General features: G+C 35.0%; 1 protein-coding gene across 1 annotated transcript in view; it reads left to right on the forward strand.

The window, feature by feature from the left end:
* The window catches only part of LOC123693418, a 28,988-nt gene that overhangs the window by 2,680 nt on the left and 3,153 nt on the right, over positions 1 to 23,155 (forward strand). The window contains exons 4-18 of the mRNA XM_045638505.1: positions 3,391 to 3,493; positions 5,618 to 5,750; positions 7,013 to 7,117; positions 7,943 to 8,054; positions 8,337 to 8,518; positions 8,869 to 8,921; positions 9,041 to 9,100; positions 11,349 to 11,577; positions 12,580 to 12,617; positions 12,764 to 12,820; positions 13,284 to 13,415; positions 15,038 to 15,147; positions 16,644 to 16,819; positions 17,341 to 17,478; positions 22,339 to 22,514. Coding sequence (XP_045494461.1) covers positions 3,391 to 3,493; positions 5,618 to 5,750; positions 7,013 to 7,117; positions 7,943 to 8,054; positions 8,337 to 8,518; positions 8,869 to 8,921; positions 9,041 to 9,100; positions 11,349 to 11,577; positions 12,580 to 12,617; positions 12,764 to 12,820; positions 13,284 to 13,415; positions 15,038 to 15,147; positions 16,644 to 16,819; positions 17,341 to 17,478; positions 22,339 to 22,514 — 1,804 coding nt within the window. The remainder of the gene's footprint in view (positions 1 to 3,390; positions 3,494 to 5,617; positions 5,751 to 7,012; positions 7,118 to 7,942; positions 8,055 to 8,336; positions 8,519 to 8,868; positions 8,922 to 9,040; positions 9,101 to 11,348; positions 11,578 to 12,579; positions 12,618 to 12,763; positions 12,821 to 13,283; positions 13,416 to 15,037; positions 15,148 to 16,643; positions 16,820 to 17,340; positions 17,479 to 22,338; positions 22,515 to 23,155) is intronic.

Here is a 23,155-nt window from a genome sequence, read left to right on the forward strand (position 1 = left end):
TTTCGAATTGTCATTACATAAGTATTTTTAACATTTACCACCGATTCGGAAAGCAGTATCTATGGAAAAGAACCGGCAAGAAACTCCATAGTTGCTCTTTTAAAATCATGTCAACATGTCCATAAAAATATTAAATAATTGATAAACTTAAGTTGGTACATAGTTGCTTATCAAACATCTTATTGATAGACTTATAAGTAAAAACCCCTCGTGAACATAGTGGTTTTGGTCTACATTCTTATGAACTCCTCCCTGCATTGTTAAAACAAATATTCATTTATGCAATGAGACATTTTCTAGAAGCACCTTAATCTTCATAGTTTTACCATTTAAGTACATAATAAAAAAGAGGTATGGCACTCGGGGACTGCCGCGGTAAAACTATTGCATGCTATGCCTTCAAGCCACACCTCCGCCCGTCGGAGTGGGGAGCGTGAGGTTTTTTCGTTACGGAATTTCTCGATTCGGTCCCCGCGCTCAAGGCCCGCGATAGAAGCTATGCAATAGCTTAAAAAAATTGTTTTTTTATAGAACATTTTTAATGTGATAGTTTATTTTCTTAGCAAGGAATAAAATATGACTGGAAGATACTTGTTCCCACGACACAAGGAATCCTAGTGTGGGAGCAAGGGTTTTCAATTTCTATGCATCTTATATTTTGGAAATAAAGTTTATTGTTTATTATTTATTTATTTAGACCAAGAATTTACATAATTATTCTGTTAAAAATTTTACCCCTAAGAAAGACTATTTGGTTAGTGTAACGAACTATTTCAAGGTTACTTTGTATCATTTTGAAGCATGTTCATCTTGCAATGTATGCAGTATATGACATTCGACACTTGTTTGGTGTCATACTACAATTGGCATACTTTTAAACACTGTTTTATATTTAGTGTTATAACTTTAGGAATTAATACAGATATTGGTTTTTAGTTTATCCAGTACAATGTAATTAATATAATATTCTAATTCTTATACAGGGTGTCCCAAAAAGTAGTGATGAACGGAAGCTGGGAGGTTAAGGACCTAGAGGGCTATCCGAATCACCCCCATGTATGTTATGCGATTTTTCGTATTTTCGGAGTTATGACGTTTTTTTTCAATTTTTCACCTATCGCCGAGTACGATGATATTTTCACTCATGGTGACGTCAATTATTGCGCTAAATGCTTGATTTTTTATTGTTTGCTAAGCTGAAAGATAGGCCAATTCAGTATGGTAACATTTACTATCGTTAGATGTTTGAATGGAATAAAAAAAAGAATTAAATGCCAAGAAAGATAAAATTATCCAGTATGTTCACAACTTCAAGGGCCCGTAAAAAAATAAAATCACATAAAAAAAGTTTTCCGTTTTGCTTTTAAAAACTTGCTCTATCTATCAGGTAGCTACCCTGAAAATTTCATTTTATAATTCAGAAAGCTTCAATCGAAAAATTGAAATCTAAATGTGGTAAGTGCAAAAATTGAATTAACATGATGAATAATAAAAACAAATTAAAACCAATAACAAGGTGTTAAATTACCAGAAATTTTTAAAATGACCCCCCTGTTGCTCAATGCAAGCGCGACATCACCGTAAAAAGTTGTCTTTTAAATTTCTGAATGCCTTTTACAAATTGTGGCAGTCTTTCGTTTTTTTCGTGGGGATACCCACGGAAAAAATCAATAGGGTTTATGTCCGGGGACCGTGGAGGCCAGGTTAAAGGGCAAAGATACCCTGAAAGATGGATTGGTCGTTGCAGCCTGCGCATGCGCCGGTGACGCCTGCCTTAAAGCATGGCCTCCACGGTCCCTCGACCTAAACCCCATTGATTTGTTTCAATGGTGATACTAAGAAGACCTCGGCTACTTGAGAGAATGCCACAATTTGGACGAAATAACCCGGAAATTCATAGTAGCAGAAGAAACCATTAAAAATGATAAAAGGGCATTCAAACATTTAAAAGACAACTTTTTATGGTGATGTCGCACTTACATTGGGCAACAGCGGGGTTATTTTAAAAATTTCTGGTAATTAGACACCTATTTATTGGTTTTAATGATCATCACGTTAAAAAAAAATTTGCACTTACCACACTTAGATTTCAATTTTTCGATTGAAGCCTTCTGAATAATAAAATGAAATTTTTAGGGAAGCTACCTGATAGATAGAGCAAGTTTTTAAAAGCCAAATGGAAAACTTTTTTTATGTGATTTTATTTTTTTACGGGCCATTGAAGTTGTAGACATACTGGGTAATTTTACCTTTCTTGGCATTTAATTCTTTTTTTTACTCCATTCGAAGATCTAACGATAGTAAATGTTACCATACTGAATTGGCCTACCTCTAAGCTTAGCACACAAAAAAAAATCCGGCATCTAGCGCAATAATTGACGTCACCATGAGTGAAAATATCATCGTACTCGGCGATAGGCGAAAAATTGAAAAAAACGTCATAACTCCGAAAATACGAAAAATCGCATAACATACATGGGGGTGATTCGGATAGCCCTCTAGGTCCTCTACCTCCCAGCTTCCGTTCATCACTACTTTTTGGGACACCCTGTATATAAAAGAGCAAATAGATCATGTACATGTCATATTTAGAACTTTGTTTTTTTTTATCTATACTAATACTTTAATATTATAAAGCAGTTTGTTTATTTGAACGCGCTAATCTCAGGAACTACTGGTCCGATTTTAAAAATTCTTTCGGTGTTAGATAGCCCATTTATCGAGGAAGGCTATATAAGTATATAGGCTATATATATCATCACGCTAAGATCAACAGGAGCGGAGCAATGCGGATGAAACGGCGCGAAGTAGCTAGTAAATAATATAAACAGTTGTCTGTTTGTTAAAAGAACAGTTATTTACTAAATGTTTTTGCTTAATAATTATACTTATTATCTTGTAGAATATCAATAATATCACAAATTAGACAAATACTTATAGTTTCTAATAATAAATAGTGACTCAATTTAGAAATCGTTTAATTTATTTTTTTTGTTAATTACTATTTAATGAGCTACTTTTTATCAAACACAATATTACATGTTAAAAAATACATAATAAAATATAATACATTGGTACCCTAAATACTTTTATTATAATACGCAATATTATCATACATTCGTAGCCTAAATACTTTATTTTACTTCAAATAATCTAGGTCTTTTATAATAATGTTTTATTTATATAAATTTATACATTTATAGTTATATAATATATAAATTTATACGAGTGGCTGAGTTGGTTAGGCATCCGCCCCGGAATGGCGCGAAGGATGCGGGTTCGAGTCCCGCCTCGTGATCGAATTTTTTCTATTCTTTATAAATTTATATTTATAAAGCATTTGAATGCCATAAAAACCAAAAAAAAATATAAATGTTTTATTTGTTATAGGTTCACGGGCATGGGTATTATACATACAGCGAAGAAAGAGATCGCCCTACTTCTATACAGCAAATATACACAACAGAAGAATTCCGATTTCAATGATCATAAGGTATGTTAATTTAATATTACCCTAAAAGTTTTAATCCGACTTCGAAAAAGTTAAAGTACTAAGAAAAAGTATAAATTTATAAAGAATAGAAAATATTCGATCTCGAGGCGGGACTCGGATCGTTTCACGGCCAATCTAGTGTTTATAAATTAAATATTGAAAAAGCATTTGAATGCCATAAAACCAAAAATATCAAATTCAAGTAAAAGTATTTTTTTAAAACTATTATTCGCATATCTAAACTAATATAAGGAGTAAAGATTTATTTTTATTTGAATGAAATCGTAATAAACCATTTATTACTAGATATCGGATTATTTTCATATGCAAATGCATAAAACTCTCAAATTACGGCGTTAGTGCATATTTTAGCCATTTTGCCCAATCGTGCATATTTCGTTAAGTAGCGGGAACGGGAGGCATGTGTGACAATGACGTGTAAGCGCGAGCGCAGTGGCTGACGCGGACGCATAGAAAAATTGGAAACATAAAACCTTCCTCTATTTAAATCAATAGAAATACTGGAAACAATGATTGAACTCGCCAACTCCCTTCCTAATTCAATAGCAAAAAAGGTTCGCACAAAGTTGGACGATGTTTTGTATGAAAACCCAAGTCTTCAAGACCTGAAGAACATTAATGCCTACATCAACGGGACAGGTGCGGAGGTGCTCTGCCTGAACAGGTTACTCCAGAAATGGCGCCAAATTTTTAATATTGTCCAATGGCATCAATTGATGTGGACAGGTCGTTCTTCAAACGTCACAAAGCGCTCGAAAATTTGGAAAAATCAAGAAGGGAGAAATGCTGTGCTTAATTGTATATTGCCACAAAAACTATACTTAATTATAAGAGAATTTCGATGTACAATCTTACAATCGTACAATTTTTGATTAAAATATACATATAAAAATTATAAAGGTTTTCTGATTTTGTAGTGTGCATATTTTAGGGACATTAGTCGTTTTTAGTGCATATTAATTGCATGCATATTTTGGCATTTTGTTAGTGCATATAATCCGATGTCTATTTATTACGATTTCATTCAAAAACTATTTTCTGTTTAAAAAAAAACATCTGAGCTTTGCACATGATATGAAACTGTAACCGACTACGGACAGTCATGGAAAAAATAAGCATGATATTTTACAAATTATTATCTCGTCACAAAATACTGTCTGTATGTTACGCTTTCAAGCCTAAATGATTTTATCAATTGCGATAAAGTTTGGTACAATGAAAAACTAAAAGTTTGAAATAATTAAGCCCTTTTGTAAACAAAACGAGTAGAGATTGTAAAAGTGTATGTCTGTCACGCGATTACGTGAAATTCATATGAAACCGCGGGCGCAAAGCTATGTGTGCACAGACGATTGTTTCGTAACTATAAATTACAGATATCAAAAAACTTTAAACTGACGACGAAAGTAGGTACCTGATGAGTAAAATGACATTAATAAAACGGGAAAAATGTAAAGAACTGTCGATATTAAAGTTTTTTTTATATCTGTAATAGTTACGGAGTAATCGCCTGTGCACACAACGATTTAACCCTGTAAATGTATGTTTATCACTATTTACCTATGGAATACTGGGAACTATATTAGTAGCCACTTAGTTTCATTTGTAAACAGATCTCTTACTGCGGATATGAAATTGAAACCAGACCGAAAATTAGTCCATTTTCAGTTTACGTACTTAAACTATTTTCAACCAAGTCATACCATTGTATAATATAAGTGTGGATTATTATTAGTACATATACATAAATTTGTATGTATTGAACAATGAACAGTTTATACAAAAGTTGAACAGTTTGTTGTGAAAACGTGCTTATTCATTCTCTCTAATATTTGTTAATTATTGTTCGTTTTATTGGTAATATTTGAAAATAAATTATCAACCAGCTTCAAAAAAGTAACTGAATCATCAATATTATATTAATCTGTAAAGATTTATCTTGTCCGCAAATTCAATTTTAAGAACCGTTGTTGAAAGCCCTACATTGACTGGTAAAACATCAGTCTATAACCAGACGCCACACGCTCCGGACCGCGGACGAATCCCAATGTTCCTCTGCAGTTGTCGTATGTATATTTGTATTTATGTATTTATTTTTTCTAGCTACGTCTAAAATGCGAGAACGAGTCGAAGAGCATCAATCTGAATATAGTACGGTTGAAGTTTACAGCGCATGATGTACAAACCGGCAAACTGATATGTGGCCCCGTGTTCTCCGAACCTATTCATAATATTAGTGAGTAGTGTTTTATTCTTTATAGTTTTTAATGGAAATGTCTTGTTTTTTCTTCATATTTTTTTAATGCGACGAATACATCTAACCGTGATAATTATATGCAGTTATATATGTGATAATAACGAATAAATAATGAAAAAAAATACCTGAAATGTCCAACTTCTTGAATAAAAGATACCCGACCACTATGACCCATAATGTCGTTGTTTTAACATTCCTTAATTTTTAAAGATCGTTGCCTGGTAGTTTATCGATCCGTGTAACGACCATGTAATTCTTATGAAGTCCTGAGAAGAAATTAATGAATTTATTTAATTTTTTTTTGTAATAAGGACAGCAAATGCGAAGATATATCTCTCATTGGTCGAGAAAAATCTTTAATACCATAATATCTATTATATATATACATATAGTTCGAGGTTCGCTATGGCTATAAAAGAATATGTTTTTTAGTTAAACAATGTTTATAGTTTTAAAAACCGCCTTGTATACCACATATCGTGACAACAATTTTTTATGAACTTGTTACGTTAAGCTCATTTAATAATGGATTCAAATGCTATGATTTTAGAGACTATTTTGCATTATATAGGGTTTATCTAAATGCACATTCGCTTAGCCACATTGAAGATAGTTTGTCAATTGTATTACTGTTATCACAGCTTATAGTTATACTCTGCACAGGAAGTCCTGTGTGTCTCAATGACCACTGTTTAATAATTATAAATAAATATATCTGCAATTCGCAGATAATGCGGCTTTGACAATGTTATTTCATACTAGCTCCTCCGCGCGGTTTCACCCCCGTGGCTCCACTAATGTTGATCGTAGCGTGATGATATATAGCCTATAGCCTTCCTCGATAACTAATTGAGCTATCTAACACCAAAAGAATTTTTCAAATCGGACCAGTAGTTCCCGAGATTAGCGGGTTCAAACAAACAAACGTTCAAACAAACGGTATGCGATATTTGGGTTTCGGAAGTTTTTTTTTTTTTTTTTTACTTTGAATACATTTTGTTATGTGTGTAACTACTACGTTTTTTTACATTTTTTATTGTTTTCATAAAAAAGGGTTTCTGCTGAGCACTCATGGTGTTTTAATACTGTAGTGTATATCAGTCAGCCTTTGCGTCTGTCGTCGGCAGTGGCAAAAGCCTTCACGTTTATACTAGTAGTAGGGCATTTCAAAAATATATTTTTAACTGACGTCATAATTCTGGTGTTTTTTGAGTTAGCTATAAAAGTCCTTTTTTTTTCAGAAAGCGCAGCTACAAATGATTTAAAAATATGCCGTAGCAGTAGTTGTTACGGTAGCGCAAATGGCGGGGAGGACGTTTTTATCCTGGTCGAGAAAGTTAATAAGAGTAAGTAATATTTCGATTGATTAAAAAATATGCACTTTCTTTGACAAAAAAAAGTGTGCGTGTAGGTACTAGTGCATACACGTAAGAAGTGAAACTTCTTTGAGACCTTATTTAAAAAAAAATAATTAACTATATGCAACTTTACAGAAATTATACGTCGAATCACAAATTTTTTTCCAACCCCGATAAAGAAGTTTCACTTCAATACTTTTATTAAGAGATACGTACTGTAAACATAATCAAAAACAGCCACATTAAACAGCTGTATAAAATTAAATGATTCATTGATATTTAATATAAATGAATATGTACACTCAAATAACTTTGGAAGTACTCGAAACAACACTTTATTGTACACTAAGGCTGGTTGCAGAGCTTGACCGACCGTCAGTGCGTACCGTCGGTCCTGACGATACGCATCAACAATTGTATGACTATGACACTAATGCGCATGACAATACGCGTGCGTATGGCCGGTCTAGCTATGAACGGTTTTATGAATTTCCATACATATGACAAGCGCGACTGACGTACGCACTGATGGTCGGTCAAGCTCTGCAACCAGCCTAAAAGGAAAAAGTGGGTATTTATTAAAGACAACATTGCTCGAGGAACATAATTAACTAGGCGGTAGATTTTTAATTGAAAATAAATACCATAATACCTAATTTTGATGTTAATTGTAAGTATTCTATGTGTTGAATGTGAGTAAAATAGTTTACAAACTTATTACATTGTTGCGTAAGTGTTCGCCGTCTAATTAAGCACTTATATTTGGGATGTTGATTATAATGTGCTTTCACAAACAATAATATGTATTTTCAGAGAATATAATGGTCCGATTCTTTGAATTGGGCGAAAATGGCGAACGCACTTGGACGGCGAACGCTAGCTTCGTGCAAAGTGATGTACACCATCAATATGCTATAGTTTTCAGGTAATTATGCAAAATAATCTTTTTAGCATATAACTAGCTTTCCGCCTTCGCCTGTCTAAAACCGAATAAGTTACATACTAAAACCTTCCTCCGAAACTACTCTATCTATTTAAAAAAAGAGCCGAGCACACGTGTCAGAAGTGAAACTTCTTTGGCAAGTTTCAAAGATACCAAAATCATCGCCTTACTCCATGACGAGATTTTTATATTGTATTTTACAGCAATTCTAAGTAAATCTATAAATTTGCAAGTTTTTTTGAAAAAAAAAAAAAATGTTTCCAGAACACCTCCATACGTAGATAAGAAGATAACGTCGAACGTGAAGGTCTACTTCGAGCTCGTGAGACCTTCAGACGGGAAGACCAGCGAGCCCAGGGAGTATACGTATAAAGCGGAGTTTGTGAACAGACAGAATAAGAAGCGGAAAGCTGATAATTCTTACTCGTCTATTAATAGCAATTCAGGTGATTATACAAAGTATAGAAAAAAAATTGTACATGTACTAGTGTACACACGTAAGAAGTGAAACTTCTTTATGACCTTATTTTTCAAAAAATAATTTACTATATATGCAACTTTACAGAAATACGTTGAATCACGCGTGGTAAGGATAAGAAAAAGATGGCGCGTAACGGAAAAATGTCACGCGTATCGAAAAAATTTTTTCCAACCCCGTTTAAAGAAGTTTCACTTCAAAAAAATGATTTTTTTTGGAGTAAAAATGTATTTTGTGCATTTGAAATTTTATTCATATTTTTTTATTTGTAGGAAACGTTATTTAATAACAAATCATTTAATACTATGTATTTTGCAGGTGGATCTGTGAAGAGTTACAGTGATCTGCCAGTAACCTTGGACTTTTTTAATGTAAGTAGGAAAAATAATATATGGAATTATTTTGTGACAAAAAAATTTTTTTTTTATTGGTAACATTTCTATACTAAATTATGTTCGTTTTTTATGAACTTATTGGCATTTCTTTACAGCCCATCCCGAATAAAGTTGAAAATATGGATGTCAGTGACATACCACGTATACCAAATTATGTGAGTAGTATTTTCGCTATATTTATATGTGTATGAAAATAATTTTGGAAACTCAGGTACAATATAGAAAATAATTTTGGAAACTCAGGTAATATTACGAATATCATAAACACATCACTTAAGACTTCCACCTTCCCTTCCACCTGGCGTAAAGCGCTCATTAAACCATTGCCCAAAACTAACAATCCAAATTGTCTTAAAGATCTAAGACCAATTAGTATTTTGCCATGTCTATCGAAGATTCTCGAGAAAGTTGTATGTGAGCAAGTCAGGCGCTACTTAGATTTAAATGATATGTTGCCAACTAGGCAATCGGGATTTAGGAAGCAAAATAGTACCATAACAGCTCTGTTGGATGTGGTTGACAATATGCTTGAGGCACAGGATCGAGGAGAGGGGAGTCTGTTAATCCTCTTAGACTACTCCAGAGCCTTCGATTGTATCAATATTGAATTGCTTCTCTGCAAGCTTTCATACTACGGCTTTGATGATAACTCTTTACAGTGGTTTAAAAGTTATCTTTCTTACCGCTCACAAATGGTCGAGTTAAAAGCGGACAGTAGTCAAAGTGCATGTTCGTCTGCATGGGCGGAAGTTTCCAGAGGAGTACCGCAAGGTTCTATTCTTGGTCCTCTTTTGTTTATTTTGTATACAGCCGATGTAACGCAATGCATAAGGCATTGCAAATATCATATGTATGCGGACGACATCCAATTATACCTCTCGTTCAAGGCGAGTGAGATGGACAATGCTCTGGAAAGGCTACATGATGATTTGAGTCGTATATCGGTTTGGTCAGAATCTAATTGTCTTTCTCTCAATTCTAGCAAAACCAAATATATGATCATAGGCACAACTCATCAAATCAATTCAATATTGGCTCAACAACCTACCATATTTCTAAACGGAGAACCAATAGAAAGAGTGACTGAAGCGCGTAATCTTGGTGTAGTGTTTGATGAAGGCTTGCGATTTCACAAGCACATTTTAAATATTTCAAAAAACTGATTTTACCGACTGAAACTGCTTTACCGGATTAGACAGTCCTTGAGTGTAAATGTCAGGAAATTGCTTTGTGAGTCGCTTATCTTGTCGAAATTTAATTACGCGGATGTGGTTGTAGGGCCTAGGTTGCTTGAATCAACGAAAAAAATAGTGCAACGGGTGCAAAATGCGTGTGCCCGCTATTGCTACAATATTCCCTATCGTGATCATGTTACACCGTACTTGATCAAACACAACTCACTTAAAATGGAATATCGTACCCACTTACACCTGGCTACGCTTCTCTTTAATTTATTAAAATATAGAGTACCTGTATATTTGTACAATAAATTGAAATGGTTGGCGGATAATAATACAACCTACGAGACTAGACACGCAAATTCTTTGTTGGAAATTCCCCTGCATAGAACATCTACATTTAGGGGGTGTTTTAGGTATCGAGCATCAAAATGTTGGAACGACCTACCGCCGCCTATTCGTTCACAACAAAGCTTATCGTCTTTCAAAAAAAAGTTAAAGTCATATCTTCTCGATTTACAAAAACGTTAACAAGAAAAAATTAGCATCCCCAATATTTATATAAATATTTATTTAATTGTTTGTTTATTTATATATATTTTTTTTATTTTATTTTTATTTATTTTTTTATAAAATATTGCATCCCCAATATTGTTCTTATTTGTTTATAGATTATTTAAGTATTTATCCAATAACCTCTCTGCTACTTTAAGTCAATGTGTAATATTATCTATTCACTAAGTAAGTATAATTATAATCAAGTATTTATTACAATATTTAATTAAATATATATATATATATTTTTTTTTTAATAACTTTTCACTGCAGTTTGAGCAATAATACATCCACTGTCAGCAAGGCATCCTAAGGCAACCACTGAAAATCAGTGTATTGCACTGAGTGGCAGGCCTATTGTGGAATACATTATATTTAAGTTAGATTTAAGTTTCTTGTTTCTTTTTTTGTATTTTTGGTATGTATCCATAATAAACGTATTTTCATTTCATTTCATTTCATATATAATGAAATTGGATGCATAATATTACAGTTTTAAAAACTCAAAAAACCCGCTTATGTTCATGAAATTATTGTTTTGTCATCGATCCTTGAAAAGTGTACAAGTTTGAATTAAATCTGTCCGTTTAAAATGGATCAAAATATATTCTAAAACCGTTTACATACAAATATACATATGAAGCTAATAAAAAGGCGTTAAAATCCACAGACACCGCCAACACCGCCAAGCTCTGATCCTATGGCGGATGCGTTACTACTAAACATGGGCCAGTCCACCAATACGCAAGCGTACACCAGCCCGATGTTGGGCCAACCCCACGTGCCCGCGCCGCCAGTACTACAGTTCACGTCGTCAGAGATGGAGCGGTTATTGGAGCCCAATACGAGTATACCGAGCGATGAGCGACGACGGTTCTGCTATGAGACGGATCTGAGTGGTGAGTTGGGGGCATGGGGCAAGGGACAAGGGGCAAAGGGCATAGTGACGCGTTAACACCAGCCGGATTTGAATGTCATTTTATCTGATTGGTGAGCGGGGCAGGGGCAAGGTATATGGGCCATGGGGCAAGGGGACATAGCGACACGCACACATCTGTTACAATGACATATAACACAAACGGCATGAACGATCGTTTCGCTAAGTATTTGCCAATTGAAAGCTCAATATTTTAAACGATTCCAAACTAGATTTTTTTTATTTTAGGTACATTCATAAATTAATTTATAAATTAACGGTCTTACTAATAAAATGTAATGGGTAACATTTACGCTATGTTATTAGTTATTGCAATAACCTGTCTTGTTTTTTATTATTGACGTTTCATGTGAGCAAGACAGAGAGAGCAAGAGAGAGCAGGACACAGCTATGGTAGAAAATGATAGAAATTTATCCATTGCTTAACTTTTTATTAGTAAGGCCGTTAGATTCCAAACTTATTGAAAAATTGAATAAAAATAAATTAAATCAGTGAAGCAACTAAGACGTCTGTTCGTAGTGTTAGAGACCCATTGCCACTAGCCTATAACTGATCATGGGTGATGGTCCATGTTGGACATAGTAACATACGCACGCACGCATACGCAAGCCCGATGCGCTGACAAACGAACGTACATGTTACGACAATAATTATAATTAACTAGCTTACCGCCAGCGGCTTCGCCCGCTTTGTCTAAAGCCTAATAAATTGTATACTAAAACCTTCCTCTTGAATCACTCTATCTATTAAAAAAGCCGCATCAAAATCTGTTGCGTAGTTTTAAAGATTTAAGTATACAAAGGGACATAGGGACAGAGAAAGCGACTTTGTTTTATACTATGTAGTGGTAAGCTGCCTTATTCCGTGTAGTTAAATAATTATTGTTTTTAGGATTAAATTTTAAATGGAATCAGTTTTTAGTGTTATTCCAACTTTTATTTAAACACATTCTTTTTGTTATAGAATACTTCCAATCGTTCAACGAAAATCTCAAATCTGATGTAAGTTACCTGATATTTATTTTTCCTTGTGTTGTTAGTTAAAATTGTAATGAAATATATTATAATTGTATTAAGAATAAATATAATAAATAAATAAATATAAAGTTTAAACATCTAATGATTTATAAGAACTATTTTTGTTTTAGCATCCAATGTCATTTTTGAAGAATTCGCTCTTGGTTGAGGATTCCGGTGTCGTTGAGGTAAGAAGAAAATAATCAGTATTTAATCTATAGTTAGATTATTCAGCTCTCCAAATATGTTTTTATCGAAATATTTGAGTTTTATTCAATCTAAACTGTAATTTTTCTCTGAACAAATTCTTATAGATCTGTACAGTTTATTTTTTATATAAGTCTTTATTAATAAGTACAATATTTAGTTTAACGCCGAAACAATTTTTAATAAAAAAAAGAGTGTGTGTACACGCGTTAGAAGTGATACTTCTTTGGCGTATGGAAAAAAAATACTAGAATATACAACTTGAACATAGTTACATACCACCTAGAACTAACTTCATGCTGTTAAATTTAGGTATCGGTGTGCGTGCGCATCGTAAAAATTCACTCTCATCATTTTTCTCCATCGCGCCAAAAGAAGTATGTACTTATAACTTCAAAAATAATATAAAATATGCTTTAATAAATAAATATGTACACTTTACAGCCACAAGGACCAACAGAGTGTAAAATTGAAATAAAAAAAGAAGTACCGGAGGCTAAGCCTCACGAGGATATCAGAATAAAGAGCGAATACTCCGCCGTGTATACCGCTGAAGATGGTATGGAGGTGAAACAGGTGAATAAAACAAGCTTTATTTTTTACTAGCCGTTGCCCGCAGCTTCGCTTGCGTGGAAAAGATAAATTTTCATGGTATAAGTTTTCATCCCCTATTTTACCCCTGTAGGGGATGAATGTTCTAAAATCCTTTCTTAGGGGACGCCTACGTTATGACATCTACCTGCATGCCAATTTTCAGCCCGATACGTCCAGTGGTTTGGGCTGTGCGTTGATAGATCACTATGAATGAATGAATGAATGAAAAATTCTTTATTGTACACCATATAGGACAAATTAAAACACATAATAACTTAATTAACAATGTACAGAGGGCGGCCTTATCGCTGACAGCGATCTCTGCCAGGCAACCCAATCGACTAGGACAAATGCTGAGTATGGTGGACAGTGGTGCATAATAAATTAAAAATTAAAGACTTTATTATAATAATTTGTACTACAAATATAAACATTCCTCATGGCTTATACATATATTAATAAACATTTATATATACTAATAAATACATATATGTAAACAGATATCGTGGATAAATAAAATAAATACATAATAATATATACATACATATAATAAATACATACATATAATAAATACACACATAAATACAATGTACATACATACGTATACATATTATGAGCACGTAAGTAGCAAAACTAACAGCGAGCTTGAGACAGTGTTAAATAATGTGTTTTAACTTTATTTTTGAAAATGAAAATCGATTCAGCACGTCTTATCTCTTCGGGTAACGAATTCCAGAGATTAATGGCAGTGATAGTAAAGGAGGAGTGGAAGAAGTTAGTCCGGTGAGGAGGAATGCTTAAAGTTAGAAGATTAGAGGAACGGAGAGTGACACCATGTTCGTTCAGATATTTAAAATTTTCTTTAAGATAGGAAGGAGTCTATATCACTATATCAGTCACCTTTGAGTTATATATATCATATATATAGATATAGATATATATTTTACTAGCTGCGCTCCGCGGTTTCACCCGCGTGGCTCCGCTCCTGTTGGTCTTAGCGTAATGATAGCCTATAGCCATCCTCGATAAATGGGCTATCAAACACCGAAGTAATTTTCCAAATCGGACCAATAGTTCCTGAGATTAGCGCGTTCAAACAAACAAACTTTCAGCTTAATAATATGAGTATAGATATATTTATATTTTAATAAGTTTTAGGTCTTCTAACATAAGCTACATTGTAGATAGATAGATGGATTGTATAGTTTAAATGCATAAATAATAACTAATGTGATATTTTATAGGATGGAGGCATGGGATATAGAATTTTGGGGTCAAGTTACAAAAAAAAGAGTGTATGCAAAGTACACGTGTCAGAAGTGAAACTTCTTTGGCAAGATTCAAAAGATACCAAAACACAACGGCGTTACTCCATGACGTGTCGGCATTGCCGTGACACGACCTTGAAATTTTACTCTCAACGCGCCCAAAGAAGTTTCACTTCAAAAATGAATAATTGGAGATGATAAAATGTCTTGCGTATTTGTACTTGTAAAAATTTAATTTAAAAAATTAGCGCTGATTCGTCTTAAATTTACTGGTAGGTACACTCTTTAATAAATGAATAGTTTTCTCAGAATTTCTCAAACAATTTTTATTTTCAGTTGGTGAAGGAGTTATGTGAATTAATAAGGAATAAAACTTTCTGTGATAAGAAAATATTGACCGAAAAGTTAATTCGACTGTTTGATATGCGACTGTCTAATGGTGATACGTAAGTTATTTACTTTATTTAGGGCTGATTTTTCAAGTCTTGGTTAAAACTTATTCACCGAATAACATATTAAACTACCATTTCAAAAATGTATTCTAATTGTCCATATTTGACAGTTTACAGGTGACATTTTAAAATGTTAATGTAACGCAAGTGTCGCTTGGAACCCCTACTTCACCGTTCACTCTCAACGACTGGAAGCTGTACAGCGTAGGTTCACTCGGTATCTTGCCTTTATTTCACCTGGCATTTCGCATAGACGCCCCTACTATGATAGATTGGCTTTTTTCAAAATGGATAAACTTCAGGACAGAAGAGTCACCCTAGACTTAACATTTTTGTTTAAATTGTTAAACGGAGCAATCGATAGCCCAGATTTGCTCAATAGTATAATGTTTAATGCTCCCCGTTCGATTCCCAGAAAACCTATCCGAACCTTCAGCGTTCCAACTTGTAGAACAACTCTCGGTTCTAACTCACCAGTTTCTCGCTTATTGAGAACCTACAATGATTACCTCACTAAAGTTCCGAACCTTGATATTTTTCACGATAGTTTGCCAATGTTTAAACGAAAAGTGCACGGATCATATCACATTAAGTTTTAGAATTAAGCAATATTTAATTAATATACTTACTTTAGTTGTATACAAGTGATAACTGCGTTAAAAACAACCGACTTCAAACTTGCACTTGCAACATTTACAAATACCTACAGACAAAAATGCTCATAAAATAAAAACTACTGGGCCTATCCGAATAAATTTTTTATGGGACCAATTCGACACCATCCCGCATCGAACAAAAAAAGAATCACGTAAATCGGTTCAGAAACCTCGGAGAAATCGGTGTACATACATTAAAAAAAAAAAAAAAAAAAAAAAAAAATATATATACCGGCCGAATTGATAACCTCCTCCTTTTTTTTGAAGTCGGTTAAAAACATCCTCATTGACTACATTTATCTTTAGTTCTTCTTGTAATGCTGTGTACATCTATAATAGGGTCAAGCATTAGAATATTCTTACTTTGTATTTATTGTTAAGGAATGATGTATGCGTGATCTGTCGATGTACCCTAATAAATAAATAAATAAATAAATAAATAAATAAATGTTCGTGTAATACTTTATTGGACGGATAAATTTTAACCAAGGATTGAAAAATCGGCCCTTATACAAATATAAACTACCTTCTATTTTATCTATCAGATTTCTTGATAATATTTTTCACAAAAATATAAATAAATAGCAGTGTAGTGATACTGGACACATCAATTCAATTCGAACACGGGGGTTTTAAAAAACTGTTTTATTTCACTCTTAACTCGTCAATAATCAATATACACAACATAAATTCAACCTTGTTCCCATTATTTTAAGTTGGATTTGCATGTTCCGATCTCCTGGGCGGACATGTATATTCTTGTTTCTATTTGTACTTATTTTTGTGTGGTTAAGTGCAAGGTAAAAAAGATTAATTCGATTAATTCCTTGTCAGATTCCTCCACATGACGCTATGCAGCAACCAGCCGAGTCTGCAGTTCATAGTGAAGCTGGTACACGATGCGGGGCTGGTTGGTCTACTGAACTTGCAGAACCATCAGATGAGGACCATCCTCCACTTGGCGGTTATCAACGATCAGGCCAGCTTGATACCGTTTTTGGTCGCTAAAGGTGAGATGGACAAAAAATATTAAGTCAATTTTCTTTGCTTATAATATTAATGTCGGTTGTCTGGAAGAAATCGCTATTTAGCGATTAGGCCGCCGTTTGTGTATCCTAGATTAAGTCTCAATTTGTAATTATCAGAGCAATAAAGTATCAATAAATAAATAAATTATTTTATTCTTTCATATCTAAAATTTTAAGTTAAAAAGTTTAAATCTACGACGCAAAAACGACAAGGTTTTGATGAAAATCGATCAAAGACCGTTTCAAAAAAATGGTGCCGGATTTTTTTATTTTTTTATTCATAATTTATTTCATAACGTATAATATATTTTAACATAATGTTTACGTAGTATAATAAAAACAGTTAAGTGCGAGTCGGATTCACGACACTTAGGGTTCCGTTCAAATAGCAATTGTTTTTTAATCTATTTTTTTATTTGAAATGACGCTTTTGAAATCGCAATATTATGATGTTCATTCACATCCCAATCCATGTAATATTCATTCAAATTATTGATTCACAGGTTGCAACCCCATGCTGGTAGACGAGGACGGCAACAACGTTATACACTACGCAGTTATTTGCGGGACTTGCCTCGAGCCGCTGTTGAAGGCTATCAAGGAAAATGATGTCCCCTGTGATATAGATGCTACTAATTATAGTATGTTGTTTTTTTTTATTTATTTGTGTGTTTTTTAAGTGTAGCAGACGGGGGATACTAAGAAAATAATATACAGGGTGTAATCGTTAAGTGTGCACAAGCGATTATTCCGATACTTTCGATTTCCGATATTTCCGAACTATTGCAGATATAAAAAAACTTTAAACTGAAATCAAAAGTACCTAACCTAATGAGTAAAATGGCCATAATAAATTTTAAAAAATAATACGTGAAATATCCTGAAATGTTACATTAAACGCTCCCGTACATTTTATTTCCCATACATTTTGTATTCATAGCAGATTTTCGAAATGACGTCCTCATTATGCAATACAATGAGGAGCTCTATTTAAAGTTTCTAAATGAACTTCCCTTCAAATTTGCGAAGTAATTAAAGCATATAACCAAAAAAAGAAAGATAAAGCTAAAATCTTTCATATTAAATGTACATGAGATATTCATATCTCATACTAAATGTATGGGAGGATTTAAAGTTTTTTTTTTTGATATTTCTCGTTTTATTTTTAAAAATGTATTGCGGCCATTTTACTCATTAGGTTAAGTACTTTCGATATCAGTTTAAAGTTTTTTTTTATCTGTAATAGTTACGGAAAAATCTCCTGTGCAGACTTAACGATTACGCCCTGTATAATATAGTATAAGAGCCAGCGCGCACGAGCAACTTTGTCTCCGCAACTATTTTGGCTCGCGGGCTCTTAATAGGGCAACATCTCAAACTACCTACTGGCACAGAACAAATAATAGTACTGGTACAGAAGAATTACTCGACGAGAAAATATAAATAAATGTGAGCCTTACTACTACGCGATACAGTGGTATTTAACTTGCACAAAATTATATATCCATAATTTTATTCACCTACAAGTTTTGTCTCTTTCTATACCGTGGCCCTTATCCTTTTTTACTCTGTTGGGGTTTATGTACCTATTTAGGTATAAATAATTTGGTAATATTGTAATCGCAGGTAAGCTCTAAAAAAAAAGACGTGTGACACTCGGTGACTGCCGCGGTTGCGCTATTGCATGCTATGCCTTCAAGCCACACCTCCGCCCGTCGGAGTGGGGAGCGTGAGGTTTTTTCGTTACGGAATTTCTCGATTCGGTCCCCGCGCTCAAGGCCCGCGATAGAAGCTATGCAATAGCTTAATTATTTCTAACTAAATATAATTATGCGACTCGCGCGCGACCGTTATGATATCCAACACACAAAAGAAAAAGATTCTTTTTGATTTTTATACCTATTACTTTTAACATTTTTTTCATCCATATCGTTAAAAAAAACCGACTGATTCGAATACAGCTGGGCCCTGCGTCGTAGGTAAATAACGGAAACAGTGAGACACTACTGCATAAAAATATCCAGATTCAATTCCCTGTCCAATTAATACATTTTTTTAGTAAATTTAAGAAGAAATATAAGACAAGTACCAACATAATTAAAAAAAATGTCTTTATTCTGGTGTACTTTATAGGTAACTAAAAGAACAATAAATGTCTGTTTTATTATACGCAGTTATTAACTTATTGTCATATTTCTTCAGTAGTAATCGTTGCATTCGGTTCTAAATAGCAGCATTGGATTTTTAGAGTAACATCTCTTTTGTGTTTAAACAGAAAAAAGGTTAACTGACGCAACATTCGAACGACGTCAGTTCTTAAAAATCAGAAATTGTTTATTATGTTTAGAATGGTTTATTAGTTTAATCAAATCTTAAAATTACTCGTATCGGTCACTATTACTATAAAGGTCTCAGCACACATATGGGATCGGAAAGGGATCGTAACCGTAACGCCTTTCGCCTCGCTGTCAACCAGGCGTCAACCTACCGTATGCACGTAACGAAAGCGTATCAGCAGCGCCTGTACGTCAACTCGGCTACGGCTAGGCGACACCGGCGTTACGCCTAAAAACGGTAAGTACGGCAAGTCGTAGCAGGCCGACACGTAAGCGCGTGGACGGAGAGACGTAAGCGCGGGGACGGAGAGACGTAAGCGCGGGGACGGAGAGACGTAAGCGCGGGGACGGAGAGACGTAAGCGCGGGGACGATGAGCCGTTAGCGCTGGAATTGCAAGTTCGGAGCCTGTTCCGAGGGGAGGCGATTACGTTACTATTCCGATTAGTGTGCGTTGCAGTAGGGAGTTTAATACAAACCATTCTGAACGGCTCGAGGCGATACGGTTACGATCCCTTTCCGATCCCATATGTGTGCTGAGACCCTAATACACCAGGGCCAATCCCTTCCAAAATGGTAAACACCTAAAAAAATAGTAGTAGGATGAAACCCATTAGAAAAGGAAGGGAATGTGATAAAAATTAAAGGAAAAATAAATTACAGACAATCCGAGTTCGGGAAGTGGGAGGGAGGGAGCTTTTACGGCTAAAAATGGTTTCTCTTGATTTCCGTCAAAACTACAAGTCCTATGGAAAAAAGTTCAATGGCAAAGTTGTAGGTAGTAAAAAGTTCTACAACTTTTGTATGAAAAATTTTTTCACATAACCGCAAAATTTAGGTGAAAAATTCAAAAAACCATGTTTTTGGTTTTTTATTTTTATCTACTTCAAAAAAATTATTTTTCCTACGAAATTTGGTGAAAACTTACTTTATTATGTCCCAAATACACTGTTATTTATTTGATTGAAAATATTTATTTTATCGCCTTATTTCAACTTAATACCAAAAAAACAACCTATAGTAGAGCCATTTTAATAGGCAACATTTGACAGTTCAACAAAATTCAACAACGTAACCTAGTAACGACGACATAGAATAACATGATATTCCGTTTTGTTAGAACTGCACATTTGCTTTACTTTTTTTAAATTACGATTACATATTTATAATAATAATGAGTAATGACCAATACAAGTAATTTTAAGATTTCATTTTACTGATAAACCATTCTACACATAATAAACAATTTCTTAATTGAAGAACTGACGTCGCTACAATTTTGTGTCAATAATCCTTTTTTCTTTTTAAATACCAGAGATGTTACTCTAAAAATCGAAATCTGACATCTAGAATCGAATGCATTGATTACGTGTGAATAAAAATCATAATAAATTAATAAATTCGATTGACAAATGTTTCAAATCCGTATCGATTAATTCACTTTAATCGATGTTTTTATGCAAGTTACATCTCTTCGAAGATAAAATTGATAGACGTCAAATGTTGCCTATTAAATTGGCTCGACTATAATTTTCAATTGAAAATTCTGACGTCAAAATATCAGCTTTTTTCAAAAATTTTGGGGGCTCTTTGTTCGTTAAAATATCTACTTACTGATGGTGTAAATTGTAATATACATTACCATAGTAAATTTACTCAGAAAATGCATACAAACAGTGTACTATTTTCTTTCGTTTCAAAAATTATCGACCCCGGTCTATAATATGTAATCGTAATTGATAATAGATAGGGAGGCGAAGAGGGGAATTTCCTGTAATACTCGAGCGTGGCAGTTTAAGATATGAGAGATACCTTAGACCTAATAGAACAACCTTGTTAACTATTTAGCTCTATATGTAGTGACGCGCGCCTAGGATAGACGATCAGATTAGTAAAAAAAAATCGATAGTCTGAAATACTCGAGCGCGTCAGATTAAGATATTGGGGGTTGATTTTAGTGTTTTAAGACTAAATTTAACTAATCTGACCATAAGTCCTTGACGCCGCCGAGTTATAGGGTCGCGAACTTGTAAAAAAAAACGTTAATCCGGCATTCTCGAGCGCGATTGTTTTTATTTTTATTTTGAAGAATATAATCTAAAACTTACTAAAAATACAAAATCTGCCGGTTTCCGCGTGACCGGAAGTCTGGAGGAGCCATTTCGTCTTCCGAAAAACGCGTTGCAGTATATAAGTCGCGAACGATACATTTTACAAAAAAAAAGTTTGAATAAACAAAATAGGTAATTTTATTTTACACAAAAAAGGTCTCTTTACATTTTTGTCCAAAGTTAAAACTTTTTGACTTGAAGCATCATAAAAACTCAAACTCCCGGTTTTTTGTGTATATCTCGAAAACTGAGGGAGTTAAGAAAAATTGATATGAAATAACGATGATTAAAAAAAAAGAAACCCACAAACCTTTTTCGGTCAGATTAAGAGAACCCACCAACATTTTTGTCAGATTAAGAAAATATGCTTTCAGGATACCGAGATAAACCTCCCCTATGAAAATCTGACGCGCTCGAGTATTTCAAAAGGACTCTTTTTTTCTGCATTTTCAAAAATTCATCATAACTTATCGTCATGTCGTAATCGTCAGTTTTTTTAAGGGGAGCTTCCTTGGGGCCTACTTAACACCCCTTCCGAAAATCTGACGCGCTCGAGTAATTTTTTTTTTTGCATTTTTGACGAATTTATATGCCTAGCCCCACCACGCAAACCGGCAGATTAGTATACCGTTGTTATCAGAGGGACTTGGGGCATACGTAGTATGAATATCTGACGCGCTCGAGAACGCCCAAGTAACTGTTTTTTTTACATTTTTGAAAATCCGTACACGCCAAACCCACCGCTAAAATGGTTTTTACCATAGAAGCTTTTCTTTTCGAAATTATTTTCTCTTTCGATTTTGATAAGTCTCGACGACGCCGTTGAATTACGCCATTTAGCTACCTCGCCTCCCTATCTATAAAAGTTTAGCAAATGTGCAGTTCTAACAAAACGAAATAATAATAAATTGTTTTATACCGTATACGTCGTTACAAGGTTACGTTGTTGAATTTTGTTGAACTGTCAGATGTGTTTGCATCTCTCTTTATTGTATATTTTTTTGGATTTAAATGGCTTTTTTTAATAATTTTTTTTTTATTTCTGTTTTTAACAGAGAAACAAACGGCCCTGCACTTGAGCGCTATATACGGCAGCGAGTCCAGTGCCCGCTTGCTGCTGGGGCATGGGGCGCAGCGGCTGCGGGACAGCGAGGGCCGCGCGCCGCTGCACCTCGCCGCGCGGGACGACTGCGTGCGCGTGCTGCGAGCGCTGCTCGAGCGCGCGGGACAGGTGGGGCATGGGGCATGGGGCATGGGGCGCGGCGGCTGCGGGATGGCGAGGGCCGCGCGCCGCTGCACCTCGCCGCGCGGGACGTCTGCGTGCGCGTGCTGCGAGCGCTGCTCGAGCGCGCGGGACAGGTGGGGCATGGGGCATGGGGCATGGGGCGCGGCGGCTGCGGGATGGCGAGGGCCGCGCGCCGCTGCACCTCGCCGCGCGGGACGACTGCGTGCGCGTGCTGCGAGCGCTGCTCGAGCGCGCGGGACAGGTGGGGCATGGGGCATGGGGCATGGGGCGCAGCGGCTGCGGGACAGCGAGGGCATTTTTTGTAGATAACGCCGTTAGTTCACCGACGCATTCGCGAGCGGCAGCGAAACAACGAAAAATCTGTCAGTAGTATGACAGGTTTTCGCATATGATATTTCTCACTCTAGCACATAGATAGATGAAATAGTTGCGTCCAGTGTGCCTAGTGCGAGTTTTCATCGAGTACGAAACGTTACTATCGCGTCTGCGTCACAGCGAAATTTGTATGGGGAATCAAAGCTTCCCCATACGTCCGCTAGGGGCGCTGTTCGATTTCTCATACTAATTCGGCTGTGACGCAAACGCGATAGTAACGTTTCGTACTCGATGAAAACTCGCACTAGGCA

Source organism: Colias croceus, chromosome 7 (genome assembly GCF_905220415.1).
Source record: "Colias croceus chromosome 7, ilColCroc2.1".
NCBI classification, from domain to species: domain Eukaryota; kingdom Metazoa; phylum Arthropoda; class Insecta; order Lepidoptera; family Pieridae; genus Colias; species Colias croceus.